At 37.3% G+C, this 15,973-nt stretch overlaps 1 protein-coding gene and 1 pseudogene across 2 annotated transcripts in view; one reads left to right on the top strand and one right to left on the bottom strand.

The window, feature by feature from the left end:
- Positions 1–15,973, bottom strand: part of NLK (nemo like kinase) — a 165,700-nt gene that overhangs the window by 58,489 nt on the left and 91,238 nt on the right. For both annotated transcript variants that reach the window (XR_009255221.1, XM_058704680.1), the window contains exons 2-3: positions 12,239–12,368; positions 2,491–2,546 (exon numbers count right to left, since the gene is read on the bottom strand). Coding sequence is in view for 1 of the 2 variants with exons in the window: in XM_058704680.1 (XP_058560663.1) it covers positions 2,491–2,546; positions 12,239–12,368 (186 nt within the window). In the remaining variant the exon portion in view is untranslated. The remainder of the gene's footprint in view (positions 1–2,490; positions 2,547–12,238; positions 12,369–15,973) is intronic.
- On the top strand, positions 14,186–14,283 carry LOC131498611 (U6 spliceosomal RNA; annotated as a pseudogene).

The following is a 15,973-nucleotide window of genomic DNA, read 5'->3' as shown; positions in this document are numbered from 1 at the left end:
CTTATGTGCAATAAAGGGTTAACTCAGCAGATCTGGGGTGCCCAAATCCTATACGTCCCAAAAGTCTTTAGGACTAGCTCATGACCAGCTCCTGGGAAATAACCTTTGAGGTCTTGCAATATCCTGCCTCATAAGAGCATCTTAGTATACCTGGGGCTTTGGTCACACCAGATAGTTTATGCTAACAATGTGATTTATGGTGACACCTGTTTCTGTTTGCCTGGGGCCTTGGGGCAGCTGTATTAGTTTAACCTCTGGGTGGGGGAAAAAGGAAGAGGGCTGGAGACTGAGCAGCTAAGGTCAGCCCTGTGCCTGCTCTAGGCCCACCTGACTGACCTCCAATAAAAGCCCTGGACACTAAGGATCTGATGAGCTTCTCTGGCTGACAACATTTGCCTGTATTGTCATTCATTGTTGCTGGGAGAATTGAGCAAGATCTGTACAATTCTACTGGGAGGACAACTGGAACTTTGTGCCTGGTTTCTCCTAGACTCTGCCTGTATACCTTTCTCCTTTGCTGATTTAATCTGTATTATTTTGCTGTAATAAACTGTAGCCAAGTAGATCCTTCCTGGATCCTGTGAGTTCTCTCAGCAAATCATGGAACCTGAGGGTGATCTTGGGGACCCGTGACACAACCTATAATACAATAAAATTCTTATTTAATAAAGATTTCTTCTAATTTCAAGGTTTGTTGTCAGCAACCTCATTTCCAAACAGGCAGAAATAGCATTACGCATTCATAGGAATGCCTCCTAATAAGTAGGCTCCTTTCCCACCAACTAAAAGGATAAAGTAGGTGACTCCTGACCAGGTACAGAAGTTAGTTCTGATGAATGACACAAGTATGGCCCCACTCCCACTAGTTCCCTTCTTCAGCAAGGAGCTGGGTAATTTCAGGAAGTCTATGAAATGGAATCATCAATGCTTTCTCCACAGTTGCTACTACTGATCTGTAGCTGAGGAAAAAAGAACATACATTCTCAAGTCATCTATCTTTAGGATAATTCTGTACTTTTTAAAAAAGCATACGTCAGAACCATCCAACCTGGCCCAAGATCTCAGGTATACAAGGACACTCTTATCAGCCAGGAGCTGGTCAAGGCCCAGTCCTTTCTTTGGAGTGTTCAGGGTTGGAGCACCCCAAGTCCACTGAGTTAAGCCTTTGTTAGTTCCATAAAAGATCTGTGGGTTGAAGCAACACCGAAGATTACAGCATTCAAGAGCTTTTGGTTTATCAGATCAAAACATCCCAGCAGTGGTGATCGACGACAATTCTATCACTTCATAATGTTTCCCAATTCCCCAGTCAGCTCAGCCATTCTCTTTCCCTTAGGGAAGTTCTTAACTGGTCCCAGTTACTAAGGAAATTATCAAAGACAATTGTCTAGTACAGAATTACCTGCCACCTGTGTAAGAATGAAATTTTTATCTCACTGCTAAGTCAGAAAAAGTATCATGCTTTTATACTGGTTTCCATTCTAAGTCATAGGCCTGGTGTTAATTAAAAGCCTAAAGTGAATAAATTGCACTATCACAAGCTCACCAAATTCAAGGATTTAGGATTCCCTGTCTTTCACTTAAAGTTTTACCAAGTTACATGCAGAATGGTAAATAGTGATGCTTTGCCTAGGGCTAACCTATGTCCCAATTTTTTTTTTTTTTTTTTTCATGCACAGTCCCCGGAGCTATAACTAGGCATTATTTTACAGTTTATTATTATCCATGATACCTGACATACTATTTTTACATGTTAACAGTACTAGTATAATGTTAATGCCTCTATCCTGAGAGTATCATATAGGTAGGAGTTGAAATAAAGACCAGAGTCAGACTGTCTGGAATTGAACCTCAGTCTCAATATTTACTAGCTCTGTGATCTTGGTCAAGTTTTTTTGTTTTGTTTTGTTTTGTTTTTAAATCTTTGGTGCCTCAATTTCCTTGTCTGTAAAGTGGGAAGAATCCTATCTTTCCCAGATGGTTGTCATAGGGATTAAATAAACTCATATGATAAAAACTTTTGTAAGTTATGACTATCACCATTACCACCACCACCACATTCCAAAGAACTTGGGACATCGGACTTACATTATCTCTTTAATTTTCACCTTACCCCAAGTTGCAGAAAAAAAGGGCAGTAGTATCTTCTTAACTGACAGGCAGTTGTTATATAGTAACAAGAGCACTTTCTTGAGTTCCACACAACACAGCTGCCTCACTGGTTTCATCTGCAAAATGGGGATGGTAATAACCTATCTCATAAGGCTGTGTGGAGATTAAGTACTATTTTATGGTATCACCGTTCGGGATATATTGATAATACTGTTCTCTGTCAGATACTTGGGATTTCAAAATTACCTGGTTCCAGGTACTCAACCACCTTTGCAAGGATGAGATTTTATACGCCTTAAAGCATGAACCCCAAAAGGTGCTAGAAGAACAAATTAATAAAAAATTGTCCCCTTCTTTCACATTCCCTGGTTAGGATACATTTCTTCAAAATAGTCAATGTGTGGAGGTTGGAGTATGTCAAGGGCAGAGAGTACCTAAGAAAAGGAAAAAAAAAAAAAAAGTCAAATTTAGAGAACTAAAAAGGAAGCAAAATGACATAAATGCAAGTAAATACTATTAACTCTTTAATGATTTAAGACTTAGTTACAATTGTCCAGAGACTAACTAAATTTGCCAGTCAAGAAACAGTCCTGAATATTAAGATGGGTTTGTAAACTTATCATGTAAAAGATACTTCAATCTCAACTAAAATGAGCTACCAGACCCCTTCACGGAGAGTGTGTTGAAAAGAAATGCCCTATTTTTAACAACCAGTGTTGCTCTAAGAGCATGAGGAGCCATACCTACCAGTCATTTCTTTATTCCTCTGTTCAAAAAAATGTTTACTAAGTACATTCTACCTGGCAGGCATAGGGGTAGGCCCTCCAGTTATACTGAGTATCATCCCTGCTCTCATGATAAGTGGAGAGGAAAGCATTAAACAAACAAGCAAGCAAGCAGACAGTTAACACAACTATGTAATTATGACATGTATTATTTGAAGAGAAAAAGTCCAGAGGAATGGGGAGAAAAAGTTTCCCTTGAGTTTAACGCTAAGAGTTGAAGGCTGAATAGGAGTTGGTCTGGCAATGAGTAGGTAATATAAAGGCACAGAATTCAGCAAGAAGGAACCAGACAAATTCTAGAAACAGAAATGCCAGTGCTTATGGAACATAGAGGGTGGGAGGAAAATAGACTGGGATAAAACAGAAGAGGAAGGCAGGGGATATATCATATAGAATCGCTTTAAATTTTGTTAGGCATTTTGGATTTTATTCCAAGTACAAAAAAAGAAGACACCAGGGTGGAAAAAAGACTTTAAGGCATCTGAAATTCAAGTCCTTTATAAAAGCAGCATACTACCAATGTCACTTCTGCCTTTGAAACATAACAAATAGGCTTTCTTCCCCTACCAGCTGTCCAGCTATTCTTGTAAGTCCCATCTATGATGTCACACTTAAGAATCTGAACCTATCTAACTAATGAGAAATGCCAGGCTCAAAGGATGTAGAAGTTATTTAACAGGAAATAAATTGTCACTGCCTAAAAGGTTTGTACAGATGCATGCCACAGTAGATGTCCCCAAAATAAAATTCATGGTTACCAATACAAAAAAAACAAAAACCAAAAAACGGGAAATAAATTGCGTGGTACAAATTTTTTAAGAAAAACAATTTATTTTTTATTATGGAGAATTTCAAATATTTAAAACTGCACAGAATAGTATCAAGAATGCTCATGGAATCAATACCCGGCCTTAGTTTCTACATATGGCCATTCTTGTTTCATCTGTCTTTATCTTCTACTCTCCCTACGTAATTCTGATGCAAATAGCAGACCTATTTCAGCCATACATCAGTACCACTAAAAGACAAAAACTTTTATTTTATTTTTTTAGATTAAAAAAATAATTTTTTTAAATGCTTATTTTTGAGAGAGAGAGAGAGAGAGAGAGAGAGAGAGGGAGCGCGCGCGTGCGAGCACGAGTGGGGGAGGGGCAGAGAAGGAGACACACAATCTGAAACAGGCTCCAGGTTCCAAGCCATCAGTACAGAGGCTGATGTGGGGCTCAAACTCAAGAACCATGAGCTCATGCTCTGAGCTGAAGTCTGATGCTTAACTGACTGAGCCACCCAGGCACCCCTATTTTTTTACATTTCTAAAAAATGTTTATTTTGAGAGAGAGATAAAGTGCACGTGAGAGTTGGGGGAGTGCAGAGAGACCAATGTGGGGCTCAAACTCACAAACTGGGAGATCGTGACCTGAGCTGAAGTTGGGCGCTTAACCAACTGAGCCACCCAGGTGCCCCAAAGACAAAAACTTTTCAAAAATACAATTATCAGATCTAAAAATGTTATGCTTTTTAATACCACCAAACATCCAGTCCTCAAATTTCTAATTTTCTTTTCTTTCTTAAAGTTTTCTAGTCTAAATCAGGAGCTAAATAGGATTTACATATGATGGTTGATCTGTGTTTTAAGTTTTAACCTACAGATTTCTCCTCTTTTTCTTTTCCCCTTGCAATTTATATGTGGAAGAAGAAACTCTGCTCATTGGTTTTTTTTCTCAGGCAAGCATTTGTCACTTTAAAATTCTAAATGTAAACTAAAACCTCCTGTAGTGAAAAAGTCTTTACTCACAACTTTAAAGCCAGTTACACTTAAAAGTTTGAAAATAGTTAATATGTTTTATAAAGAATCTTGATCTTTCCTTTCTGAATTAAAATGTTTATACTTAGAATCTTGGTACAGATGAAAGATAACAGATTTTCCAGTTTCTTCAAAACATAATTTTTATCATATGAAAGATAAATTATTTCATTCCTATAAGTTTAAAACCCTATAATTAGCTAGTGTCACAAATTCACACAAATTCATTTCTCATTATGTGATAGAACAATTTTTAACATGAATATTTGATGATGCTTGAAGACGACAGTTAGAAATTAGTGTTTTACTTGACATCTTTCGGACTCTCAGCTCTGTATCTGAACAAATACATTCTGTCTTGGGGGAAAGCAGAATGCAATGAGTGACAGCGTCCATTAGACAAAGCTATTTTACACTTCAAATCTATCTGCTATAATTAGAGGTTATCTAGAGAAAGTGACAACCATACATTTTAAAGCCTGATGGAGAAGAATGAGGCTTTCTTATTCCAGATTTGATGAGGCTTTTTGTAGAAAAGCCTTATAAAACAGGGTTAGACATTTGCACTAAAGCATTTAGCTGGGATTGTTAGCTTCAAAGATACAATATGTTAAACTCTGCTTGGAATTTTTTAAACTCCTGTTTTCTATATTACCGTTATTTTATCTCAAAATGCTTATCAGAAAACGGCATCCACTGTTATTTCCAGGGGTCAAAAACAAGGCTTAAATAAGCAGAAATGATCCAGGAATCACAGAAGTGATGTAAATAAGTGAGAAGGAATAGTAGCAGTTTCAAACTCCAGACTTCATGCCTGACTCCCTATATAAATAGCCTGAGTCCCTCTATAACCCCACTATTATTTGTGGGAATAAAGTGTGTGGGATTAGCCTTATGATGTAAATAGGAGGACGCTTGTAAAGACTTTGACTTGTAAAGAGTCAAAGTATCCCAAAATACCACCAACTCTTCAAAGGATCTCAAATACAAAAAAAAAAAAAAAAAAAAAAAAAAAGGTAAGCAGACTTGTCTAATTAAAAAATGAACTAAAATACATCCTTAAATAATGGGCATTACCAAACAGTGTCTCAGCACATTTCTCAGATCTTTTAAGAACTCGACAAAAGCCCATTACAGTGGCTGTTTTTTAGAATTTTAACCTGTGATGTTAAGATTTACTATACATTGGTTACATGAGGTGTACATGGCTTCTTTTTCTTAGTCCTTTATCAATAAAACTGCTATAAATAATCCTAATCTATTTAAGATCATAAAAACTAGATATTTAAGTCTTCATTAAATCCCATGTTTAAGCAAAGGAATTTTCCCTTCCCCATTCTCACCCCCCAGCAGATTTTAAGTTCTTTAAGGTAGTGACTATATAATTACTATTATTTTTAATAGAGTTCTAATATAAAGTATGAAAATCCTAAGTGTATAATTTGATTAATTTTACACAAAGTATGTAATATGATGAATTTTTACTCCACGGTTAAAATGTGATCAAGAAGTTAAGCATTTCAACATCTCAGAAGGTCCCCTTGTTCCTTTCTAGTCAAAACCCACCCCTGCTCAGAGGTCACCACCATTTTCGTTTCCATCACCATAGACTCGTTTTGCCTATCCTTGAACTTTTCTACAAATTAAATCATAAAGAATGATTCAAATCTCAGTTCTCCTTTCCAAAGTGCCCTGAAGACGGCAAAGGCAAGCTCTACATCTGTCAAATGTAGATGGCAGAGCTTGGTGATCACTAATTTTCCACCATCATGTTTCCACTTTTGTTTGTGACTTTTGTCATTTATTGTTATGCCTTATGAAATTCATCCCTGTTGATGTGTGGATCAATAGTTCATCCTTTTTATTGATGTGTAGTACACCATTGTGTGAGTGGAATATAACACAATGTACTTATCCAGAGTACTGCCAGCAGACATCTGGGTTGTTTCCCATTTCTAGGTATTATGAATAAAGCAGCCATGAATACTCTCGTACATGTCTTTTGGTGGACGTGTGGTTTGTCCTGAGTATACCAAGGAGTATAACTGCTGGATCACTGGGTAGATGTGTGTTTAGCTTTAGTAGAAACTGCCAGTTTTCCCAAGTGGTTTTACAAATTTATACTCTTACCAGCAATGTTAAGAACTTCAGCTGATTTACATTCTTGTCAACACTAGGTATTTTCAGTCTTTTTGATTTTAGCCAATCTGGTGGGTATATTAATATCTCATCATGGTTTAATTTACCTTTCTCTGATGACTAACGACTTTGAGCACTTTGTCATGTGCTTATTAGCCATTGCTTATCTTCTTTTGTGAAATTCTTAAGTCTTTTACTAATGGGTAAAAATTCTTGATCTGTAGAAGCTCTTTTTAAGAGATGTGATGTTTATGGGGTGCCTGGGTGGCTCAGTTGGTTAAGCATCCGACTTCGGCTCAGGTCATGATCTCGCGGTTTTTGAGTTCAAGCCCCACGTCGGGCTCTGTGTTGACAGCTCAGAGCCTGGAGCCTACTTCCGATTCTGTGTCTCCCCTTCTCTCTACCCCTCCCCTGCTCATGCTCTGTTTCTCAATAATAAATAAACACTAAAAAATTAAAAAAACAAAAGAAATTTATAAGATATGTGATGTTTAGATACAGAATTTGCAGTCCAAAAAATGTCAAGTAAAATATTTATTTCTAATGGTCTTCTCAAATGCTAAATATTTATAGTTGTCTATTACATAATATATTCTGAAAACAAGTTTTTTGTTGAATATATGTCTGAGGTCTGTCTTTTCATTCTCTTCAACTTTTGATGAGCATTAATTTTTTAAGGTCAATGGTGTCCAGTTTAGCCGTGTTTTTTTTTTTTTTAAATGGTTAATGCTTTACTTGCCTCATTAAGAAATCTTTATCTCAAAGTCTTAAGATATTTTCCTGTTTTATTACAGAAACTTTATTATTTTACCTTTCACATTTAAGTCTACAATTTACTTTTAATTAATTTACATATTTGTTGTGGAACAGACTTTGTTCAACTTCTTCAAGACGATCTTGAGTATTTTAGGCCTTTTCAATCTCTATAAACTTTAGAATATTTGTCAATTTCCTCACACTCATACATACAAACCCTGCTGGGTTTTTGACTGGGATTACATTGAATATATAGCCAGTTTCGGGAGAACATGCAGATTAACCAAACTGAGTTTTCTAATTCATGGACACAAGAGAATGTGTTATTTTAAATACATTAAGAATCTGCCCAGAACCACAAATTTTCGGCAGACAGCAAACAAAATTTTCCAAATCCACTGCAAAGTAATCCAGTCTACAGCATGCTTTGGCTTTTCACTCCTCAGTAACAGAAATACTAGCATTAATAATGTCTACAGCTAAACAGCATGTCTACATTTAGAGAAGGGTCCTACTGGTCCCACACTGGTATGATTCTTTACCCTACTTATGAACCCGAGGCCCTGTCTGAGTTAGGTCAGATTATACAAAGAAAAACAAATCATTCTTCTTTGCCTCCACTACCTCCTCTTTGTCTTTTCTATCCCTCAAGAATACTCCAGAATTAAAAGACTGGGAAAAAGTAACTCCAAGAGAGAGATCACTGAGGTTATCATTCCAGACTCAGAGATTTCTTTTTTTGCTGTCACTTTCACTTACTTACTCATTCTTCAAAGAGACTGCCTGCCTACTGCATACTTAGTGGTATTGCCTAAGGACAAGAAAAAGCCCCAGATTTGTATTGCTGGGGATCTTCCCAGGAATCAATGGACCCTAAGGGGGCTCTGAATGGGCTTTAGAGGACTAGTGAAAGCCTCAAATTACATAAATATTCTGTGTATGTGCATTTTTCCAAAAGAGGATTCACAGTTTTCATCAGATTCTCAAAGGAGTACAAAATTGAAAAACTCAATCATGCCCTTTCCATGATGGTAATACGACAATTATGTCCTTCATGTACATGCGCACCAGTGCATAGGTGGGTGAAATAGAGAATATTTTTGCCAGATTTTATAACAGTTCAGATTCTGCCTAGACTCTAGTGATAAGCCTAAACAACAATCTTTAGAAAGTTAAACCCATTAATGTTTCCCTAAGTTGCTACATCAAGGTGAATCTATCTTTAAGATGATGAACCACCTGTCCTTTAAGAAAAAAGTGTGTGTGTGTGTGTATCTCAATCAGATCACCTAAAATCAATGAATTTCATATGTGACTTTTTTTTTTTTTTTTTTAAAGTAAGCTCTATGCCCAACGTGGGGCTTGAACTCACAACCCCGAGATCAAGAGTTGCATGCTCTTCTGACTGAGCCAGCCAGGCACCCCTGATATAGTGACTTTGAAGGTTCTGTTCAAAAGAAAATCCAAAGCCTCCAGGGCTTTGTAGCTAGTCCCTGACACATTAGAAGCCACACAAATTAAAATCCAACCTTCCTACAGTGGCCAGGTTAATCTTTCTAAATGCCATTTTCATCATGGCATTCCTTTCCTCTTCTTTCAATCAAATCTTAATCTCAAAAGGCTCATCTTAAGGTTTACCTCTACCACGTTTAAAGCATATTTGAGCTTCTAAAGCTCACAACAATTTCTCTTTTTCTTAATATTATGGTAGCATAATGCTGTGTGGCAGCATTCACATGAGCTTTAAAAACTGCAGCTCCTTGGGCCTCAACCCCAGAGATTCTAATTTAGTGGGTCTGGGATGAGACCCATGAATCTGCTTTTTAAGGATCACCTTGGTGATTATAATATACTTCTAGGTCTGGTTGCCTAGCTTTTTGCCACTCACAGAACACAGACTGTCTTGCATTAATGCTTAACCACGTAGGCAGTCCTCCCAAAGCACTGTAATCATAGTATTTATCACATTACTAAACTCCTTAAGGGTAGAAAGCCCTAGAAGCTAAAGTAGTTTAGGAATATAGGATATGCAGAATAAATGTTTGTTGAATTAATGAACATGGGCTCTGAAGCAAGACAAACTTCGACTCCAATCTCGTGTCACCCTGACCTTGAGCAAGTTATTTAACTCTAAACTTTGGTTGCCTCCCCTGCAAAGTAGGGATAACAAGCACTCTCTGACAAGATTTTTAAGGCTTAAATGAATTAATGTATGGAAAGCATCTAGCATACATCCTGACACATAGCAACAAGTGTTAAATACCTGATCCCTCAAAAAAGGGTATTTTAAACTTTTTCTGTATCCTCCACGTGACCTAGTACTGCCTATATACGGGACACAATTAATAAACATTTGTTGCCTTAACTACATCAAACACCAGTTGCCTCTCAGACTGGCATTCCACACATACCAGGTGTGTGGCCCTGAGATGCTTTTGGAGACAGATCTTGGAGCGTAGCATAAATTCATGTAGAAAATAGTGGTGCCGTGCCATCTCCAGCTCCAATTATCTGTCTCACTTTTGAATATTCCTACAGGAGTCACGAGCACTCTCTTATCATAGAGCTCAGGAGCTCCAATCGGTTGCTGTGTTTTAATAGCTATGATTTTCAAGAATTCAGTTTGTTTTGGGGTGCCTGGCTGGCTCAGTCGGTTAAACGACTGACTGAATTTCAGCTCAGGTCATAATCTCACAGTTGTGAGAGTGAGCCCCATGTTGGGCTCTGCTGACAGGGTGGAGCCTGCTTGGGATTCTCTTTCTCTCTCTCTCTCTCTCTCTCTCTCTCTCTGCCTCTCCCCTGTACTCACGCTCTCTCAAAAGAAACATTTTAAAAAATGAAAAAAGTCAGCACACACACAAAAAGTTTTTTAAAATTTAGTTTCTTTTCTTACACGACTCCCTAACACTACCTTTGACTCTACAGCAATGAGTCATGAGCAAAGATACCAATATATGTAGATAGGAAACTATGTGCCATCCTTCCTTTGTAAAAGAAGCTAAGATAGGTCTGAGTGTAATAACCCATTGAAATCCTTCGTAAGCAAATTCCTAATGCCTCCTTCAAAAAATTTCTTCACCACGGATACCTTTACTTGAGTTTCTAGCAATGTAAATAAGGGTTTGTACTCTTTGATGTTGGGGTGGAACTCAAAGTCGAGAAATAAATAAGCAAGCACTAGACATAATTCTAAATTACTTACAAAATTTGAGGAAAGAGTCATAAAAGTGGTATTTTGAAAGTCACTGAAACAAACACATTTTTAGGCAGTTCCAACTGACTGAAAGACAGCAATAACTTTTTAAAAAAGTTTAAGGAAGACGGATTTCAAGAGAAGTCATCAATAAAATGAAATATGCCCAAGCAAGGAGTTTCAAATAAATATATTTCTTTGATATTCCTAGTTTTACCAAACACCTCAAACTTTTAAACATTTTTCTCTTAAAATGAGACCTACACTTTGGCCAAAGTTCTTTTTTTTTTTTTTTTTTTAATTTTTTTTTTCAACGTTTTTTATTTATTTTTGGGACAGAGAGAGACAGAGCATGAACGGGGGAGGGTCAGAGAGAGAGGGAGACACAGAATCGGAAACAGGCTCCAGGCTCCGAGCCATCAGCCCAGAGCCTGACGCGGGGCTCGAACTCACAGACCGCGAGATCGTGACCTGGCTGAAGTCGGACGCTTAACCGACTGCGCCACCCAGGCGCCCCTGGCCAAAGTTCTAAAGGTTCCTGTGCAAACAAGCAGTCAGACTCACAAGAAATTACTGTATTTCTGATAAAGTTTTTCTCTTAGCAATTAAAATAACGGAAGCTGAAAACCAAATGCAGAATGTAAGGCAGTTTTTTTCACATGAAATTGAAAACTTAAAAGTCCAATGCTAATATCCCCAGGTAAATTTTACATGTATCAAATATTTAATTCAGGATTAGTTGAGGAGAAGCGATCTCTCAAACCACAATGATTCTATTCACTCATGAGTCTTGACATTTTTAAATATAGCCATAAATAAGCTAACCTATGTTACTTTAACAGCTATCTGGTTGTTTAAGAGAAGAAACTGTTTTCCTACATCTTTAAGTTAATCTGATTAAAAATATTAAAGGTTAAAAATAAAGCATTTAAAGGGCTGCCTGGGTGGCTCAGTCAGTTAAGCATCCGACTTTGGCTCAGGTCATGATCTCGTGGCTCCTGAGTTCGAGCCCTGTGTGGGGCTCTGTGCTGACAGCCCAGAGTGCTTCAGACTCTGTGTCTCCCTCTCTCTCTGCCCCTCACCTGCTTGTGCTCTCTCACAAATAAATAAATATTAAAAACAAATAAATAAAGCATTTAAAATCAGGGGCCAATTATTTCCACTTACATCACTCAGACTACATATTACACTCTCTTTTATGTTAAATATTAGTACTGTTCCTCAGCTAAATAGTAACATTTGCTTTACGTTAATTAATATTTATCTGTAGGTCAATACATCTTAGAATTCACTTAAACTTGGTCGTTGTTTACAAATAGGGTCTAAGTTTTCTCAGGTTTCCAAACTCCTTAATAACTTGCACGTTCCCTTTTAACTCTCTTTTGCTCTCTATTAACACAATTAAGCATGCGTAGGAAATAGTTTATTCCAAAGAGGAATTTCACTTACATTATCATGTTTAAAAAAACACAACATCTTCAATTCCCGGAAGACCCTTTTGCAAGAGACCAGATTCTGGAAGACGTTGGGCATCTTTTTGAGTGCTACTCTCTTTCCATCTCTTGGATCTGTTACTGACCTAAAGAAGCAATATTTGGGGAGAGGAAGAGAAGAGAAATCAATTCCAAACTTTGTTCTTCAATGTTTCAGAGCATGACAATTAATCTTGATCTTAAACTACTCGATCCACTTAACAATGTTTAAGATATCAGTGAGAAAGAAGATTTTTAAAAAGCACACACCTATAATCAAAGAGAATGTTTAGCCCACCCAATTCATCTGCCATGTTTGTTTTTTTTTTAATCCTTCTCTAAATTTATAAACACTTTTTCTGAGAGATCACTTAGCAATACATCTCCGGTAGGAGGGCTAATTAGTGGTAAAGCCATTTAAAAAATGGGGGCGGGTACAGATTAACAAAACCAAAGTCAAATTAGTTTTATGCTTTATTTTCAGAACCAAATTCAAGATGGAAGAGATGTTAATTCACATGTTAATCACATTTAATTCAACATAAAGAACACAATCTAATTATTTTGGCTTCTTATATAAATGGACATCTTTTAGTAATATGGATTTCGGTAGCTGAACAATAGCTGAACAGTGTCCTCTCCTCAGAAGTCTGAGTGCCAGCTTAGGCTGTAGCTTCTAGGTTACGTAGCTTCCCTTTTGCCCCTTAAAAGGCTCTTGGTATGGTAGCTGCCTCCTGTAGCTTCTTTTAATAGCTCAGTGTCTCCCTTTTTTACCCTTTAGTCTTCTAACACCTATAAAATCAATTCCCTAAATTACATTTCCCTATGTTTGACAGACTAGTATGGTTTCCAGTTTTCTGACTGAACCCAAATGATACACATTAAATCAAATTAGTTAAAGGAAACAAAACACTAAATTTGTTAAAATATGTCCAATTGGCCATTTTGCAAGTGATTTTCTGTGAATTATCTTTTTTTTTAATGGTTCAGTAAAGGATTCTAAACTCTTTTTTTTAATTTATTTTTGAGAAAGAGAGAGAGAAAGAACAAGTGTGGGAGGGGCAGAAAGAGAGGGAAAGAGAGAGAGAACCCCAAATAGGCTCCACACTCAGCACAGAGCCTGACTTGGGGCTTGAACTCAGGAACCTGCGAGATCATGACCTGAGCCAAAATCGAGAGTCAGATGCTTAACCAACTGAGCCACCTAGGCGCCCCCATGAATTATCTTAAAGCTTTTTTTCCTACCACCCATCACCTACGACTGGCTATCCCTGTAGAATTTATTCCTGTCAAATTTATTTTGCTGATTCCTACCGGTCATTCTTGGCGATCATTCTCTTTCAGTTCCTGTTTCAGCCATCAATGCTTTGGCTGTCTCTCCCAGACTTGTTTCATTTAAAAGTCTGATCTATAGGTTATCAATGCCTTTATCCAAGTTATTTAATTAAGGTTCAGAACAGGACAGAACAGATCTGCAACAGATACAATACTAGAAACCACCTAGGAGACCAGTATCCAATTATTATTCAAAATTAATTACTTATTTAATTAACCATAATCACTCAGTTTATTTCTTCCCATTGTCCACAAGAAATCAGATACTCATCAAACTGCCTTCCTGAAAATGAAGCATTCCTATTATCTACCAACCTGTCTAAAAACTATACAAACTTCTTTGTGAATACCATGACTTTATAAATTAATCTTCGTGATCACTACTTCTTTTCCTACGTGCTCATGGAAACTCTTAAATCGCGCATTCTCGTATTTTTAAACAGCATGAGGACTCTACTTTCTCCCAATGACTGAAAATTTGGCAAAATAATGAAGAGTTATCATTTTTAAGTCTTCAATAGCTTCAACTGTAATTCAACTAAGAGACGTAACATTCTTGACTATTGCTTAAAAAATACCAACCCAATGCTTGCTTTGGCAGCACATAGACTAAAATTGGAATGTAAGAGATCAGCATGGCCCCTGTGCAAGGATGACATGAAAATTAGGCATATGTCCCATATTAAAAAAAACCAAAAAAAAACACCAAAAAAACCCAGTCCATAACACTCCTAAAAATCCACATAAACCTGGTAAGTAAAATAGGAAGGAAACTGAATATAATATTATATATATTCAGACTGTTAAAAATAATTTTTTCCTTTTAACACACCACTTCTTCTATTTTTAAGTTTTAAGTTCTTTGTTTTTTCAACGTTTATTTATTTTGAGAGAGAGAGCACGCACGCGAGAGCGAGCGTGCAAGCAGAAGAGGGGCAGAGAGAAGAGAATCCCAAGCAGGCTCCATGCTGCCAGCGCAGAGCCCAACGCATGCCTCGATCTTGCGAACCATAGGATCATGACCTGAGCCGAAATCAAGAGTCAGAAGCTTAGGTGCCCCCTACACTTCTATAACTAGATACTAGAAGACAAAAATGTCAATGATATAGCAAGGAAGGAAATTTTTGGACCACACATTACATTTAGTTGTCAATGTCTTTTGAGACTTCTTTAATGTAGAATAGTTACTTAGCATTCCTTTGTCTTTCACGACACTGCCACTTTTGAAGAGGACAGGCCAGTTTTTTTGCAGACTGCTCCTCAATTTGGGTTTGTGTAGTGTTTTCTCATGATGAGATTCAGGTTATGTATTTTTAACAGGAATAACTCAGAAGTGATGTCTTCTCAGTGCATCACACTAGGAGGTACACGATGTCAGTTTTCCCCATTTCTGGTGATCTTTGATCACTGGGATGAGGTGTCTGTCAGGTTGATACGCTGCAAAATGACTATGTTTTCCCTTTCTAATTGTGTCACTGTTCTACTCCTCATCAAACTTTGACCCATTTAGTATCCATTGGCAACTTTTGCCTGAATCAACTAATACTACAGTGGTTGCCAAGTGGTACCTTAATAATTGTAGCGTCTTTCTAAATAGCTAGCCTACCCAACAACTATTAGTTTTAAAGAATGAGGGAACGCATTTAATACACTGCCCTTTCCAGAGAGGCCTCAGACAGCAATACTTCTTTCCAACGTTGGCCTTCTTATTCGTCCTGACTCTACTGTGGTAAGGAAAGCTGCTCTAAGATAAACCCACTCTTGGCTCAAGGTTAGTACTGTGCCTTGCAATGTTTTAAGGCAAAATTCACAAAGCAGCGTTTTATTTTATTATTCATGCAAAAGCCAGTCATGCTTGTGGCTGGTAACAATATAACTCTAATGAATGTGAATGGCTGTGCAGTAATTTCACGCCATGTTGAGTTTGTTCTCTCTTAACTTGAGGTAGCAGATGCTTTAGTTCAGCACAAACAGTACCACGGAACACAGATAAGTGTGGAAGCCAGTTACACAGGAATTCTTTTATTTTCTTTGTTACTGAAAGGCTTGCTGTGCTTAGTTTCTCTGCTGCTGCAATACCCTGGTTATTCCAACTGTACTTGTTAATGAAGCCTCAGCTGTAGAGATAATGAACTAACATTTAGGGCAACTTTCCTCAGTTCAGAAAAAAAGGAGGCATGCTTTGATCTACAATTCACTTACTGGTCAGTTATTTTCTCTACTGAATACTGGATGCCCTAAATAAAACAGTGCATCTGTCATTTCACCTGATGATCTTCATGAGCAGTCACGTTACACTAAAACAGGTATTTCTTTCCTATGTTTTAAATCAACATGTGATTCTGCAAACAGTGTATTAAAGATACAGTTTCAAGGG

Source organism: Neofelis nebulosa, chromosome 16 (assembly GCF_028018385.1).
Source record: "Neofelis nebulosa isolate mNeoNeb1 chromosome 16, mNeoNeb1.pri, whole genome shotgun sequence".
NCBI classification, from domain to species: domain Eukaryota; kingdom Metazoa; phylum Chordata; class Mammalia; order Carnivora; family Felidae; genus Neofelis; species Neofelis nebulosa.
The sequence above is the reverse complement of the archived record's forward strand: the minus strand, read 5'-3'. Positions and strand labels throughout refer to the sequence as shown.